This window comes from Giraffa tippelskirchi, chromosome 9 (assembly GCF_054371585.1).
Source record: "Giraffa tippelskirchi isolate mGirTip1 chromosome 9, T2T-mGirTip1v1.2.pri, whole genome shotgun sequence".
NCBI lineage: Eukaryota > Metazoa > Chordata > Mammalia > Artiodactyla > Giraffidae > Giraffa > Giraffa tippelskirchi.
In genome coordinates this window covers 37,689,393-37,706,873 of record NC_137283.1, presented here as the reverse complement: position 1 = coordinate 37,706,873, position 17,481 = coordinate 37,689,393, and the positions used below count along the sequence as shown (strand labels likewise).

Sequence of the window (17,481 nt, the reverse complement as noted above, 5' to 3'; positions counted from 1 at the left end):
CAGGTTGATGGTAAATGTTGTGTCTTGTGATATGAGATCTCTGAGAAACCGTCCAGACAAGCCATAAATAAGCAAAGTGTATTAATTAAGAAAATGGTTGATATTATAGCCAGTCCCCCATCTTCCACCTCTGTACAGAGACATGAAACTCAGGTAAATGTTGCTCTTTAGTTAATGATCCCAATTAGTTAAAACAACAATCATCTTGTTACTTTCTGATTCCCTAGGTTAGCTGGTTGGTGCTTCTGGTCAAGGGCTACTCGGCTGGTCTCTGCCGACTGCAGGTGGTCCTTCTAAGGCCGGATGGTCTGAAGTAGACTTACTCTCCTGTCTGGTCATTGGCCTCGGTCTAGGATGGCTTCAGCCGAGACTGCGTGTGTCCGCTCCTGTGGTCTCTTGTCCTCTTTTGCGGCTAGCCTGGCATTCCTCACCTGGTGGTTTCCAGATTTCAAAGATTAACAAGACAGTATAAAACCTTGCACCGAGTGCCTCTATGAGCCTCTCTCTGCCTCATGTCTGCTAATGTCTTTTTGGCCAAAGTAAATGTGGTCAAGCCCAGTTTCAAAGAGTAGAGAAACTGATCTGCACTCTTGATGAAAGGAGTAGAAAATCACCTTTCCAAAGTGTGTGAGGCAGGGAAGGCAGGAGTTGGTGGCCATTTGCCATTTTCCGCATATGTTAGAATAGCTTTGAGTAGTTGAACTGGCAATAACGTGTCCAGCAGCCTGAATCTGGACAAGGGAGAAGGGGACCATGTTTTTGTCACTAACTTCAATTTGATACGGGGTGTTTTTCTGGAGTCTTGCTCTTTCTATCACTCTTAAAGTTTGATGATTCACTGATAGACTCTCTTATCTTGCATTCTTGAATTGTGTTTCCATTTTGGTTAACTTTTAAAATCTTTAATTAGTCTATGCTGTGGTGCAAATATGATTTTGTTTTTTCATTGTGTGGTGTTGTGTGGATGTTTGCCTTTCAGGAATGTTTTGTTCTACAACCAGTGTATTAAACCCCTGGTTTGAGCTTCCTCTCAGGCTATTTTGGAGGTACACTCATGACAGCTTCTGGAATTCTACCACTGTGCTCTGATACAGTGATCCTGTTTTTTTGGTTTTTTTTTACTTGTAGTCTTTTTGATGTAGCACCAAATTCCACCTCATTTTATTAGTCTATAAACATAACCCCATACACAGTGACAACTGTATTTGAATTTAGTCATAACTCAGGGCTCCAGACATTAATATGTAATCACTGTTAACTCAGAGCATCCATTCTGTCTCAACTGATGCATGGTTGGAATGGTGGGCTAGTTAATTCCTTGCATTTTTCTGAATGTTATTGGATGTTTAGCAGCAGCCCTTCCTCTACCTGCTTGATGCTCAGATCCCCACCTCCTTTACCCTTACTCATAACAACCAACCGTGTCTGCAGACATGATTGCATGTCCCCTGGGTGGGAATGGGGAATGGAGATAGGTAAAAATACCTCCAGTTGAACCACTGCTGAGGCAGAAGAAAGACATCGCAAAGCATGACTTCTTATTAGAGAGCAAACTAGAATTGGCAGCCAGACAAGGAGAACTGTAAGGGAGGAAGAGGTGCACTCATTGTTTCGGTTCCCTTAAAATTTAACCTACGACGGCCCGGGATTCCCCTGGACTAACCAGGAAACGTCAAGTTGGGTCTTGCTACATGTTGAAAGGTTCATCAGTATCTCAACTTTATTATGTTAGAAGTGGCTTAAATGTAACTAACATCCCTGAAACAAAAAGAAGTTTCAGGAGATACACTGGTCATAGATAATGGATATGGAGAAACTCACTTGGAAGAAGTTCAGTATACACAAAAGCAGAGAAAATCGTATCATAGACCTTCTGATTCTCATCGCCTAAGATCCTAAATGGTTGATTAATGGCCAGTCCTGGTGCATTTGTGTCCCTCTCGCTTCCCCTGCTACCACTGCTGAGTTCTTTGGAAGCAAAAATCATTTCATTTGTTGCCATTTCAATATGTGTCTCAAAGAAAGAACTTAAAAACCAAAATTATAATATGCTGGTGAAATTTTAATCTTCTGGAAAAGAGAAGATTGAGAGTTATGCTGAGCAGTATCAGAAGAGTTAAGGGGAAAATGTGTGAGTCAGGATCAAAGAAGCTTGACATTTGAGGGGATTAAAAACTCCAGGAGGAGGAGAAGGGGGGTGTTCCCTGGTGGTTTAATGGTTAGGATTGGCACTTCCACTGCTGTGGCCTGCATTCAGTCCCTGGTCTGGGAACTGAAATAAATATCCAGCAACGTGTGCAGCATGACCAAAATTTAAAAAAGAAAGAAAAAAAAAATCGAAAACTCCAGGGGGTAATCGAGGTTGGAAACATTATCTCTTTGAGCTCCTTTCCTCTCTATTTCCCCTGCTTGAGTGACTCTTAGAAATTCCTCTTTGAGCACAAGTTAAGGCACATGGGACTGGGATCCTTAGAAAGAAGAGAAGGCTGGCAGGGAACAGATCCATTTTCAAAAAGAAAAGGAAAAAAATCACAAAACGTTATTGAAATATTCGGTCAGTGATGGATTGCTCTCTGATGACTTGCAATGACTTTTTAGCTGGTTGGGGTCTACTTTTAATAAAACAAAGCAAGGGGAAGGTCTGCTTGCTTTTTTAAGATCTTGCTGGGACTACAGTGTTTCTCTCCTGTTCTGTTGTATTCTGAGAAGTTTCTCTCTTTTGATTTAGCCTTCCTCACTTAATTTTATGATGTCATAAATCTCCTGTGTTTGGTGAGAGGCATGGTGTATGTGAGACCCAAGCAGCTTGCTCGATAACATCCCCCCTCCCCCTTCTCTTTCGAAGATTAAACTGAGACTCTTGTGTCTGATGCCAGAACAGATTTAACCAATCATGTTTCCTTTACATATAGGTCAGTCCAAGGGACAATTCTGCACTGGATCCTATTATCCACGGGTTGAAGGGCGTCGTCCATCACGGTAAGGCAGCTGCGTACACTTCCCTTTTGCTGGGGTGGGGAGGGCTAAGGTCTCCACCTGAAGGAGTGGGTTATCTCGGAGCGGACAGAGCGTGACACCCATTCCTCATGCCCTGATGTTGAAGGGCATGAGAGCCATTATTTGATGGGTAAAGAGCACACCCATTTATTACCTGCAAATGGATCTGGGTTAACAGTAAGCCATTTGTTTCTCTTCAGGTACCACTCAGAATGCATATGTTATAAATCAGAACCTCTTAAGAGGTACCATTCATACACACTGAACCTCCCACCTGCCTCATAGCTATCCTAAATTGATTCCCTTTTCAAGTAACTTTTCACTTATGAATTTCTTGATTTGCCTCTGAGATTTTGGGGAATAAGTTTAAGTAACCCTGACAAGTCATTAAACTTTGCTGTATGTGAACAAGTACCATCAGCTACTGGAATGGAAAATGCTGGGCCGTGTTCTGTGCAGCAGACATGTCTTATCCTTAAGCATAAAACTGGGAGAGAAAGTAAGATAGATGGATTTCGTCTTACTCAACCTTTTTTTATTGGAAGAATTTCCCTGCAACTTTATTATTGGCGATGCATCATTGCCTATGACATCAGGATCGTCTAATTTCAAAAGTACCCTGTCACGGGGAGGTGTGGAGTCGAGAAGTAATGTAATGATTTGCAAAGTTTTAATAATCTAATTAGAATTCCAAAGACATTTACAGAAGTAGCATTAGTAACCATAATAAATCTCCCCTTCATCTCCATGGTTGATATAAAACATCTTCACACCTTTCCGGGTGTCTTTCCACATTAGCCACCTCTGCCGAGCTCAACAAACATCTTAGCCGCTTTCTCTCAGGGAAACAAAACCAGTTTTCAGTGTTCAGTGGAAGCAAGTAGGATTTGGAATTAATTCTTCTGCTCTTAGACCTGTTCAATCGTACAGCAGGTAACAAGAATAAACCCAGTAAATGTAGAAAAGTAGGATGACTTGAAAACACCCCACTGAGGTTTTCACTGTAGGAAATTTCCATTGCTTTTCCATTTCTGAAGAAATCCCCTCACACAAAATTGAGAAGTAGGTGGTATGGACAGTTCCCTTAGGGAGCAAAAAACTTTTGCCAACTCTTAGGCTGTCTGCCCCTTGGTGACTTGACGTTGATAACAGTATAGGAGGAGATTTGCACTGTACTCTGAACAGTTTCAAAAATGCACAGGATGTTGGTGTCATGGGCAACATGCTGAGTTCTCTGAGCTCTTTCTCAGAGGATGTCCTAGAAATCTCCATTGATGAAACAGCTTCTTGAAATTCGAGCCCATTGTGTAGATGATGAGTTTGGGGGGTTCATATGTGTTGAATGATGGACAGGCCTTCCTTCCCCCTGGCTCTTCTTGTTGTTATAATGCAATCACCCCACAAAGAATTTTAGAATCTTTAAAACAGGTACCTCTTCTTCAGCCTCAGAGGAAGTGCTCCATCAGCTGTGGCACTTGAATGGGTCTTTGTCATCTGTCATTGTTTCCACAATGATCAGTGAAGGAGATTCCGTATGTTAGAGAGAAGCAGTAGGCTTCCTTTAGCCCCCAAGTCCCCAGATCTCAGCAAATGGGCGGCATTGTGATCATTTGGTTCATGAGCTGCATGCTGGCATGGTCATGTTCTCCTTCCTCAATCTCCACAGTTCCCCTCCCTCTAAGAGGCTGTTATGTGTAGGGATGTGGTACCTGTTCTGGTAGAGATGCCCACCATGTGGTTTCAACTCTGCCTCCTAGTTGAAAAGTCAGAGGAGACCTGCGAAAAATACGAAGTTCACTTCTTTTTTTTTTTCTTTAATTTTTAGAACTCAGCATTCATGTCAGTGTAACTCAGAAGTCATTATCCCCTGGAGGGGTGGACAGATTTCTTCTTTAACACACAAGGCAATGTGTTTCTTTTGTCTCTTAAAATCTGGAAATGCTCTTTTTTTTTTAACTTTTTATTTTGTATTGGGGTAGAGCCGATTAACAATGCTGTGATAGTTTCAGGTGAACAGCTAAAGGACTCACCCATACGTATACATATATCTGTTCTTCCCCAAATCTGTTTATTAATCATTGATATTTAAGAGGAAGGTTTGAGCATTCCTATTTGTGAGTATGTTTGGTTCAACTTTAGTCTTCTGGTCAAAGGCTGCTCTTGGTTTGGGCACACGTGGCTGGCGTAGCCCTAGGGCTTCCTTGAATTATTCATCATGCCCAGTTATGGAACTCGGATCAAGGTTTCTAATGTCTGGCTTTTATCCTGATTATGTTAAGTAACATACACCTCAAAGCATACCCAGACGTGTGCCAAGATGAGGTGAGGAACTGCAAAGTCACTTCTGTGAACAGAGCGACCTAGCCCGGGAGGGAGTCCCAGCCATTCTGGACGAGGATGGCTTCCATGTTCCAGCACAGGCCTACTCTGGCCTTGTGGTGGGGGGAAGAGTGTGGGCTTTGGAGCCGGACTGGCCTTGGTGGGGATCTTGGCTTTGCCACTCCCTAGCCGGTTCAACAGCTGCCTTTTGAGCCCCTCTGAGCAAGATCACTTGTTTATTCAGCAGAAGTGTTGCACGCCCACTCAGTCTGATCTCTGGACTGATGTACTGGTGAAGACAGACACAGGCCAGCCCTCAGGGACCCAGGAGGAGATGAATGCCGCCCCCCTCCCCCTAGCCTGGCCAGACTGTCACCCCTTCCAGTCTTTGCATCTGCTGTTTCTGTTTCCTCTGCCAGATAAGTTCTCCCTTCAGCTCAGAGCCTGCGTGTCTTCCTCTAATTATTTCAGGTCTTGGTTCAGATCGTGCTTCCTCAGACAGTTCTTCCTTTGTGCTACCCAACTCCCCCCGGCTGCCCACTCCCATCATTCCTTGTCATTTCATCTTAGGTTTCTTCCTTTGAAGCTCTTAAAGGTATCTGAGATAATGTTGTGTATTTACTCCTGTGTGAGTGTGCTCAGCCACTCAATTGTGTCCGACTCTTTGCAACCCTGTAGACTGTAGGCCCCCAGGCTCCTCTGTCCATGGGATTTCCCAGGCAAGAATACTGGAGTGGGTTGCCATGCCTTCCTCCAGGGCATCTTCTTCACCCAGAGGTCGAACCATCATCTCTTGTACCTCCTGCATTGGCAGGCGGGTTCTTTACCACTGAGCCACCAGGGAAGCCCGTTTACCCTGGTATTATCTCCTAAAGTGTAAGCTTCATGGGAGCAGAACCTATGTGTATTTAACAGCTAATAGAGCCTCAGGAACGTTAGCCAAAAGAGTGACTCAAGTAAAGATGCAAATAGGTGAAAAATATCAAAATATAAAATTGGAAAAAGAGGAGGAGGAACTAAAGGCTGCTCGAGCTTTGCTTTCATTGGAAAGAGAAAGAAGTAGGATAATGTCTTGGAGACTTGATTTTGGCCTCTGTTCCTGGGCCATGGCTGACTCACGTCTTGATAACTCCCATCACTTCTGTCATTCTTCCAAAAGAGAAGAAACATCTGAAATTGCTTTAAAAAAAAAAAAAAAAACTCCTCTTGGAACTAGAAGTGTTTTGAGTTGAAGGTCCTATGAGGGATTTGAATGCTCTGTTAATGTGATGAGACATAAATAATCTTGCCCTTCACAGAGTGTCTGGCTTGGGAACGATGATAGAGGCATGCACAAAGAAGAAATCAATACGGATTTCTGCTCCAGTTCACCGTTGTCTTTTATTTCCTCAGCTCCGGGAGTCTTATCTTAGAATATTAACTTCTCATTAAGTGAATTTTTTTTTAATAGGAAGAATCTCACATGTTCCTCCAGCTGAAATGGCAATGAGGAATCTGGTTCCACTGGCCAACTATTGGCCTTTGGTCACTGGCATCCCCTGTGAAGCAGATGCCAAGATTGGATTTCAAGGGCAGGCCGTGTTTTGGTAGGAAGGGACTGCCTGGAAAGAATAAAGAGGAGAGGGAACAGGAGTGGATGGGGAGAGCATTAGAACCCCAACACAGGTCTGACACCTCCAAAGAGAGGGAAGCTAGGAGGACTGGCTGAAAGCATCTCTAAGGAAGTTTCGGCTGGGCCCTCGGAGAACCCCAGAGACAAGGCTGCCCGTAAGAGGAGTCCTCTATATGCAAGAGTGACCCCACCTTACCCGATGTGGTCACTGACTAGAACATCCTAACACGACTGGTCTCCCTGGAGGCACAGCAGCTGACAAGCCTCCTCACAGCAGCTCGTCTCTAGAAGGAAGATCTTAGGGGTTCTCCCGTGACTGGTCCAGCCATTCACGTTTTCCTTCCAAACACGTTTTCCTGATCACCTTGCCAAAAAGTTGATGCCTTGTGCCTCTCACTTTTCAAATGCACAGAGCTTCTTACAGGCGCTGCTTGCTCCTTTTTTCTGCACTTATTAAGCACCTAATCTAAGTACACCATGAAGCCTCATGTAGAGAGAGAGCACAGCTGAGTGTATAGACAGTCAGGAGAGATATGAGGTTAAATATGTAACTACAGACTTGACTCAGACTTGGGATTACAGAGCAGGCATCTCAGCCAAAGTGACCTTTGAGACCTAAAGAGTGCATCAACATTGTCCAGGCAGAGAAGGGAGCCTCAGGTTTCAAGCAGCACCAGCATAGAGGTGGCATGTTTGAGACCCTTAGCCCCGAGACCTGGCTTCTCTCATGCTGGGGAGCGATACCTAGAAACCTCTTGGCAGTGGAAAGTGCGCTCTCTTAGGCATTCATTTTTCTATGTAAATTGTGATTTTCACAAACTTGAGAAGCATGAAGAAATAGAATGAAGAGAGGTGATTTTCCATTGATTCTGGTCCTGTCTATCCCTTGAGCCACAGATTGAAGCACTAAACTGTATCTAATCAGAGAATTTATTTATACTACCACTAGCATCTGCTGGAAAGGAAAGAAATTGTGAATCTTATTCACTGCACTGACTCAGTCATTCACAATGCTTTTTGTATATAAGAACCAGGACTTGTGGGCAGCCACACCTGATAGAAATAATTGGCTTCAAAGAATTTAGTCTAATTCTAGTTTTTTCAAAACCCATTAAAAAAAAAAAAACTTGTATGTGAATTGGTGTAAAAGCCTGAATTAGTATAAAAATATACCAATTCCCTTATAAGTAGTTTGTACCCAGTTGACCAGTGCTAAGAAGTAGACATCGTATAATCTTTCAGTGAAAAAGGATGTATTATTTTTCTTTCGATTTTCAGATTGTCTGCTTCCTATTCTTTTTCGTAATATCTACCCAAAGAAAATCTAGCAGACTCTACATACACCTAGTCTAGAATGCTGTCGGGCATTGGAAGACAAACCATTCCCTCCTGTCAATCCCTAAGAAAGATCTGGGTGTTTTTGTTTGTTCTGAAAGGAAATTTAATAATAGTGATAGTTTGATTGTTGACCTTTGACTGACTTTTTTTTTTTTGATTTGATGTTTTTTGACATTCATTTTTATTTACTTGTGTATTTGGCTGTGCCGTGTCTTAGTTGAGGCATGTGGGATCTTTAGTTGTGACGTGCAGGACCTTAGTTGTGGCGTGTGGAATCGAGTTCCCTGACCAGGGCTGAACATCGCATTGGGAGTGCAGTCTTAGCCACTGCACCAGCAGGGGAGGCCTGAGCCTTGACTGTCTGTTTCTCTTTTGTCATCCCCTCGCTCTTTCTGATTTCTTCTCCCACTGAATGTACTACTTTAATGAGCAGGAAGGTATCGTCCTCATTCACAGGAAACGTAAGGGAGACAGTTGGAAATGGCCTCAGACATCAGGCAGAACGAGATGGCTCTTCTCTCTGTCTTCCCTTCCCGCGCACTTCTGAGAACGTTATCAGTGAGAGTGCACATACGTTACCGCCTGAGAATGCCTTTCTAGTGGTGTCACACAATGAGGCTCCTACAGGCTTTTCTTGTTAAAACTCAGCACAGCGGAAGTTGAGTCTATGAAAGATCAAAACTTTCTTTGCAGAACGCCCCCCCTAACTGACTCGTTTATTCACTGGGCTCACTGAGAGGGTATTTTTTACTCGTCTTCTTCCCTGCTCTGGAATACTTATCATCCACTCACCAGGTCTATGGACAAAGTCCAAGAATAGCTAGACTCAATCTAGGCACCTCGAAGAAAGGGAAGTGATGACATACATCCTGCAAATCTATGTGACGACCAGCCAAGGGTTTTCATTCAGTGGTGAGAGCTGGTGTGTCTCCATCTGTTCTGTTCTCCATATCCCCCCTGTGAGGATTGAAGTTTCCATGATCAACACTAACCTGGAAGAAACTCCAGTCATGAAACAATCTGAATTCCTTGTAAAGCGGTGGGTAGGCTTTGCCTTGTCAACTGCCACTGCCACGGATAGACTTATTTTAAAAGAAATTAGCCCTGAGCACAGCACTATTGACAATCCAGGACAGGTACTGTAGGGACTGCAGATGGTGCAGCCTTTTCCAAAGGCTGTGTACTTTTACCCTCTAAGCCAGCAATTCCACATGTAGGTATATACCCAAGAGAAACGGCCACAGAAGCACTTGTATACAGAAGCTTTGTTTATAACGGCCCCCAAGTGGAAACAGCCCAGATGTCCTCTAAGAGGAGCCTAGGTATACAAGGTTTGATCTATTCATAATGAGGGAATAGTGTACAGCGATGTAAAATGATGAACTAGATTTGCACAAAAATGAAAGAGCATGTGTTGCATGGTTCTATTTATGTAGAGTTCAAGCATAGACAAAACTAATCTTGGTAATAAGAGGCAAAACAGTGGTGTAAAGGTGTACATACACTGAATGAGAAAGGACCCAAAGAAGTCTCCCAGGTGATAACAGTATTATAGATCTGGAAAATGATTAGATGTCATAAGAATAATATAAACATTTCCCATACTGTCCCCTTAGATTCGTGCTTTTGACTATTTGCAAACTAAAGAATAGCACATGTGTATTATATGTTAATTTCTCAAAGATACTACATTCACAAAGATCAAAAATAATCTGGCACCATGCACCAGGTAGTCAAAGATTAAAAATCCTGACCATATCAAGTGTTGGCAAGGATATGAATGCCAGAAATTCTCTGGTCTCCTGGAAATGGTTTGGCAGTGTCTAGTCGAATTGATTCAGTAGTTGCACTGCTGTGTGTGTCCCCTAGAAAAACTCAGAAAAAAGCACACCATGAACTGTGTATGAGAATGTGGCATTCATTGTTTTTCCTGACTGCCAAAACCCAGAAGTGCTTCTGGTGCCTATTGTTAGCAAGCTGGATAAATACAATGAAATGTGGTTCATAAAACGAAACAATTCACCCCAGTGAAAAATGTGTGGAATCTTGCGGCTCTCGCCAACGTGGGCATATCTGAAAACCGTAAAGTGATGCAGGAGACTGAAGAATGCACAGGATGTTCTCCAAATGTTCAAAAACAAAAAAAAGGTGGGGGTGGGGAACCAGAAACCAACACCACATTGTAAAGCAATTTTCTACCAATTAAAAAATAAAACTTTTTTTAAAAAGAAAGGGAAGACCTATTCTGTTGTTTAGGAGTGCACATGTAGGTGGTAAAAGTATCAGAAAAGCAAACAGTGATTATTTAAAAGCAAAGGGTAGTGGTTACTTTTAGGGGGGAGGGAGAATGATGAGGACCCGATCCTGGGAGGGGTGGCCGGTCTCTGCGTGTTCAGAGTGGTGGTCAGTCCAGGGTTCGCTTTAGGATTATTGGTCAGCAGGACGTTTGTCTGTGCACCTGTCTGCACATGTGTTTAATTTCACCATCAGAGAAGACACTGATGAGCTTTAGAAAGTCAGAGATGCAGGCAGTGCTTTCTTCTGGGACACATCAAATACCAAGTGGCCTCACAGCAAACAGACAGTGTTTTTGTTTTTACAAACTTTTTATCATAAGTACCCCTGACATGTAGTTTGTTCTCTCTACAAATTGATTGCAAGACCCAGGAAAGAACTGTAGCTATCTCGGGATTCTGTCATTAAGCGATGACTTTGGAAGCCAATAGCTCCTTATGGAATTTAGAAAAAAGAAATCAGAAACCAAAGGGATGGGGTGGCAGGTGACAGGTTTGAAAACAGAGACTCCTCACTGCTAATGTGCTGGTACATGCTGGCTCTGCACCAGGTCAGGGTGTAATTTGCTCTGCAGCCATCACTAAATCCTCTGGAAACCCTCTGAGACACAACTCTCATGTTCCGCATTACATAGAAAGGCAAGGAAAGCAGGCAGTACCTGGGTGACTTGAACCAAGGTCTTCGTGACTTCAGATTGCCTCTTGTTAACTCCCAGGCCATCTCCTGCTCTGTTCTTGGCCAGAGTTACCATTTGCATCTTTTAGTTGATTGAAGCCCATCATATAGACTTTTTGAAGGGGTAAGTGAAGAAGTACTTGAGGATCATATTCTCATCATCACTCCAACACCATTTTGATTATCCTTGAAGCGAAGAGCTTAGCCTGAACTTTCTGTCCAAGACTTAATGGCTGAATCTCCTGAAAATATCTTACATAGACTTTGGAAGAAGACATCCTAACACAAGGAACATTGGTAGCAAAGTATACTATTAGTCGGAAATGGCTGTCTGTGTTATTATAATCCAGCAGCAAGGAGATGGAGGAGAGATGAATTGATGTGATTTAAAGTGAACTTTAAACCCCTTTGATCATAGTGTCCATCCATCAAATGCTTAATAAGTGCTAGTTTGGGTGTTGAGGGCAACATGATCAACTAGATGTCTTCTGCCTTGGGAAAAATTTTAATCTCATGAGGATTTGGGGTTTTTTTTTTTTTTTTTGGTCCTTGCCATTCTGGTTGTTGAAGGTCAAAGAGATTATTATTTGACTGCAGAGTCATCTCATGTGTTCACATGACTATAGTTGGCACTTTGAAAGGAATTTTTATTTTTTAAAAATTTGCTTTTAGATAATTTTAGAGAAATGGAATTTTGTTATTTTTCATTTGAAATTTCACTCTTCCAAAACATTACTGAACAAGGATTCTAGACCAAGGCTATAGAGTTCAGGTTGTCTTAGATTTGAATGCTGGCTCTGAAGCTTGGGAGCTGCGTGATCCTGTTCAAATCGTTGGTTCTCTTTGTCCCTGAGGTTTCTGCTGGGGGCATGGTGATTACGAAAGTATCTGCCTCATATTAATAATAAATGCTTTAAGACAGGGAAAGTACTGAGAAGGAAAGGTGCCTGGCATGTGTCCGTTGTCCTTGAAATCAGAGGTCAGGAAATACAATCTGTGGGCCAGATTTGGCCCACTGCCTTGTTTTTGTAAGTAAGGTTTTATTGGAACACAGCCACACCCATTCATTTACTTTCTGTCTATGACTAGGGCTTCCCTGGTGGCTCAGATGATAAAGAGCCTACCTGCAATGCAGGAGACCCAGGTTCAATCCCTGGAGAAGGGAATAGAAACTCACTTCAGTATTCTTGCCTGGAGAATCCCATGGACAGAGGAGCCTGGCAGGCTACATATAGTTCATGAGGTCACAGAGAGTCTGACACAACTGAGAACTAACACTTTCGTGACTGCTTTTACACTATAATGGCGGAGTTTTGTAACAGAGAGACTCTTTGGCCTGCAAAGCGTTAAATATTTACTTACTCACTGGTTCTTTACAGAAAAAATTTGTCAACTCTGCCTGGTCTAAATGGTAGCTATTCTAGGTCTACTAATAGTGTTGCTTCATGCAGTGGTATGTGCATTACTTACCATTTGATACACTCTACAGAGATGGGCTTCAGTTTAGAGATTGCCCAAATTGCTACATCATCCAAATATATTTCAGTGGAATTAAAGAGGGTTCTGTTTTAATGTTAACCTTCAAGAAAGAAATCATTCAAATTTTCTCCCTCTTGAACAGAAAAACCAGTGCTCTATTATTTACAGGCCACTGATAGTTTTGAACATCTTAACACGTGACAAAATTTCCTCTTTGAAGTTTATGTTTCCAGCATCTAATTACATGGAACTTTCCTGAAGTGTGCTATAAATACGCAGCACCCTGCTCTGGACTAATTGGCTCACGTCTGTTGTGGATCCGGGAAGGGCAGATGCTTATCTGAGCCCCCTTTGATCTCAAAATCTTCTGGAAACAGGCCCACTTAAGCCACTTCCACAGTTTCCTGGATTTCTGTGTCAGAGCCACCGCCATGGATGTGGGCTACTTCCATGTCTTTTCTTAGCCAAAGCCAGGAAATGGGATGCTGTGGACTTTTATCACTAATAACACTGTTAACAATCATTGAGACAGAAAGAGCCTTCAGAAGTGATTCCTTTTAGGTTAGATTTGAATTTGGAGGCTCCTTCTCATTTAGCCAGCCTTCTTTATCAATATGTCGTCATGAGAACAGGATTGTGGGAGCCCGGGTGTTGTTTCACTGGGGTGTGGAAAGCAAAGAGACAGTTTTAAAATGTCTCCATTGTGTACTGCAGAAGCACTTGGTAAAGTGCTTGGGGCTTCCAGGGGTGACTTTGCTTCCCTAGTCTGTGCATGTCAGCTTGGTGTAGGAGAAGCAGGGTCATGTCATGGCCAAGAGCAGATGCTCTGGGTTTCAGATTCAGTTCTGCTTTTGACTAGTTGTACAACCTGCACAAATCACTTCATCTCTTTGTGTTTAAATTTTCTTAACCGTGTAAAGTGGTAATAGTAATACCACTTACTTGTTTGTCTCGAGGAGCCAACGACTTAACTGTACATACTTGTGCCTGGTACACGATCAGCATCCAGCGTCAGCTGTTATCACTGCTCTCCCCCACCCCTAGCGACAAGTTATTGTTGTTACTTGCGTTGTTTAGAAATATTTATTTATTTATTTTTAATTTATCTGCACTGGGTCCTAGCTGCAGCACTTGGAATCTTTGATCGTCATTGCAGCATGCAGGATCTTTAGTTGCAGCAGGTGAACTCTTAGTTGTGGCATGTGGGATCTAGTTCCCTGACCAGGGATGGACCCCGGGCCCCCTGCATTGGGAGTCTGGAGTCTTAGCCACTGGGCCAACGGGGAGGTCCCTGTTGTTACTTGTTGACATGGGTATGGTGGAGGCCATGAGGTGACAGGAAATGATTGTGGATCTCTGAGTTCTGCCCCATCACCACCTGGCTATTGATATAGAATGTGTGTTGCTTGACTTAGTTGAGTTATTCAAAAAATAAAATTAAGTGATGGAGAATATGGTCACAAAGTTGATTCAGGATAGCTGGTCCTTTTGAGGTCAGGGCATAGGGGAGTGGACCAGGGACCAGAAAGAGGCTGAAAGGAAGGAACAGGAACCTTTTATCTGTTAACTTCTTGCTGTGTGCTGAGCTCTGCCTGGATGTTTTAAACATAGAGTGTCATTTAATCTTAACAGTAGCCCAGGGAGATAGGAATTCTGGATCTATGGTACAGATGGGTAAGCTGAGGCTCATAGAGCTGTCTCATTTGTCCCAGCTCATGGCAGTGGAACAGTGATTTGAACCCATTTGTATTAGATTCATTCTGCTGGACCAGTTTTCATTTCCATCCTCGACTGGCTTACTAATTATTGTCAAAATCACTTAACTCTGGGTTTCTGCCTAGGTTTCTCCTCTGTGAATTAGGTCATTGACTGAGTGTCTAAAAGAATGTACACACCATGTCAGTTATGGCCACCAGAACCATGTCGGGGAGAGAGGCAGGCAGTGAAACTATTCACTGCTAACACTGGGTCTTTGTCACTATATAACTCTATGTAATCTCAATGTCATGTTCGTTTTAATTGTTGATGGGACTCTGTGCTCTTTGTGTAGTTTCTCTTTGGAAATGTTGATGTCAGTATGTGCTTCACTCAAACATCAGTCCTTAAATCAAAATGTCACATTTGGCCATCTGAAGCCGCCAATAAACCCAGGAAGGCTAGATGTCTTTGAACTTGGGTAAAGTGGCTGTTAACCTTGGAGGGCCACCCTAGGTCCTTGAATTCAGGAGTCTGATTATCAGGTGAGCACTCTCCTGCTAAAGTCGCCCTTCCTCAGACCCTGCAGTAAGACGCCATCATGGGAGCTTCTCAGATTTTCCTCAGACCACGCCCACGGTGAAGGCCAAGGGGCATGTATTCAGTTCTCTGCGGAGACTGTTTCAGAGGCAGAGGTGAGCTCCACACATCTCTCAGTCACCATGTAGTCTGCTCCATTTATGCTTGAATGGGATCACGTGTCCCCGTCCCTTCTACACACCCTACCCTTCACAAAGGAGCGAGTATCAACAACCCTTCTCAGTGAAAGGATTGATGGCAAAATATTTTAGGCTCTGCCGGCCATCCATTCTGTGCTGCAACAACTCAACTGCCCATTTTTAGCCTGAAAGCAACCCTAGACAATGGCGTGGCTGTGTTCCAATAAAACTTTATTTACAAAAGCAGGTACTAGACAGGATTTGGCCTCGGGGCACAGTTTCCCCACTTCAGAATTGGAGCTCCTTAGTGACTTGGTTTGATCGATGTTTCCAGCCATGTGTAACGGACCTTTTCTCTCAGGTACTGTCCTGGGCCCTGGGGATACAGTAAAGAGCCACAGTCTTGGTGTAATAGAGCTTCCAGTTTGCTTTAAAAAAAAAAAAAAAGGCTACTGTTAACCAATTACACAGATTGTATAGCTGTGACCGTTGTTTAATTAGCAACTTGTTGGCTTTATTAATGACTTTTGAAGTAATGATTCATCTTACGATTGATGGTGACACGGATATAAAGAAATCTAGGATTTATTGGTTTTTTAAAATACACCAGCTGCTGTGTTTGTTCCTTCATTCTCTTTTCACAGTGATTGGGCATCTGCTCTGTTTTGGGCAGTGTTTTAATTGCTGGATGTACAGGGTACCCAAAAAAGATGAGGTATTTTTCTCTTGTGGAATTATCCAACTCTTGAGAAGAGACCAACAGTAAATAAGTAAGGAAGGAAAAGGTAACAGAAAGGTGAGGAGGAAGGTGATGGTCAACAAGGGAGAGGGTGGAGAGAAGTTGGGCTGCAGAGTTAGATCGTGGAGGGCCTCATGGCTGTGGCAAGAAGCTTGGATTTTAAATGAAATGAGAAGCCACTGGAGGATTCTGAGCTGGGCAGTGTCAGGATTAGATTTATGTCTACGAGGTTAAATGAGTTCTTCAGTCTTCAGAGATTTCTTCACCTGATCATGTTTGTATCCGCGGCAGGCAAGATGCCCAGAGACATGGGATAAGGTAGTAGAAAAGGATACCCAGACTCCCTCGTACCTCTCTGTGTGATCTTGAGTCAGTCGCTTTCCCTCTCTGGACCTCATTTTCTTTACTTGTACATGGAATAGAACTAGCATCCTTTGAAACTCTTCAGAATCTGGCAGTTCTCTGTGGCTCTTGGGTGACTCCTCAGGGATCCCCTTGTTGTAACCTCAGTGTAGTACTTGTTCCTTAAAATCATCTGTCATGAAGCCTTGCTGAAGCTACACCTTGAAAATGGTCCGGCTCCACTTGGTTGCCCCATCTTTGCCATTTTATCCTCTTTTTTTTTCATCCTCCTTATAGATGAGAGATGATATGTCTGACAGTCACCATCCAGTCAGATGGAGCAAGCGTCATTTAGATCATGAAATGAGTTCCTTGAGTCCCTCTGCTACCATCATAATTATAATGTAACGCTCTGTAATCTCCGTGGGGGCTTCTAGGTGCCAAGCTCCTGAAGTCCTGGAGTTCTGGCCCTCAGGCTCTTTCTCCCCATTATGAGTTCCCATTTCTTGATCCTATCGGGCAGGTCCTTCTGTCCTCAGATTGTCTGATCCATCACCCCTCCCAGATCACACAGTCCACACGTGCCTAGTCCAGGCTTCACCCAGAACTGCTGCCTTCAGTTGAATGTTTTGGCCTCTTCACAATTTTTAGCCAAATTCCAGATTATCCTTAACCAGCAGCTGATTTTTTTTTTTTTTTTTTTCTTTTTTCCCTCCTTGAGTTGTCAGATTCGGGCTCTTGAACTTTTCTTCCAGTTTTCCTTTTCCTCTGCTTCACTTCCCCACACACCAGGCAGAACCCCTTTGCAGTGGCCTTTCTCTCTGCCCAGAATGTCCTCCCTAGGTAACCACATGGTTCGTTTCCATCTTCAGGTTTTGCAGTCAGAGGCTTCCATCTCAAGGGGTCTGTGCTTAAAACTCCGTTTTCAGAACAATTGTCAGAGAGAGTCACCTGATTGAAAAATGTGTCATTCAAATGTAACTAAGTTGTTGGCAGCTGAATTTGGTCTCAAACCCAGCCATGAATAGAGCAGTGAAAAAAATGTTCCAGGCAGCGTGGAGAGGCAATGCAAAGGCCCTGGGGTGGTGTGATCATGGAGTAGCCAGAGGTCCATGTGGCTCAGCCTAAGGGTCAGAAGTAGCAGAGGATGAGACTGCAGAAGGCAGAGGAGCCCACTGACACAGTCCTCATAAAAACTGACTGTCCTGTAGGCAGAGTGTCCTCTCAAGTGTGATCAGCATTATCAAATATGCAGAATCTCCGTCCCCATT

The 17,481-nt window shown here is 43.3% G+C and overlaps 1 protein-coding gene across 12 annotated transcripts in view; it reads left to right on the top strand.

Moving 5' to 3' along the window:
- Positions 1-17,481, top strand: part of PTPRG (protein tyrosine phosphatase receptor type G) — a 767,420-nt gene that overhangs the window by 592,561 nt on the left and 157,378 nt on the right. For all 12 annotated transcript variants that reach the window (XM_081524560.1, XM_081524557.1, XM_081524554.1 and 9 more), the window contains one exon: positions 2,913-2,979. In XM_081524560.1, the coding sequence (XP_081380686.1) occupies positions 2,913-2,979 (67 nt within the window). The remainder of the gene's footprint in view (positions 1-2,912; positions 2,980-17,481) is intronic.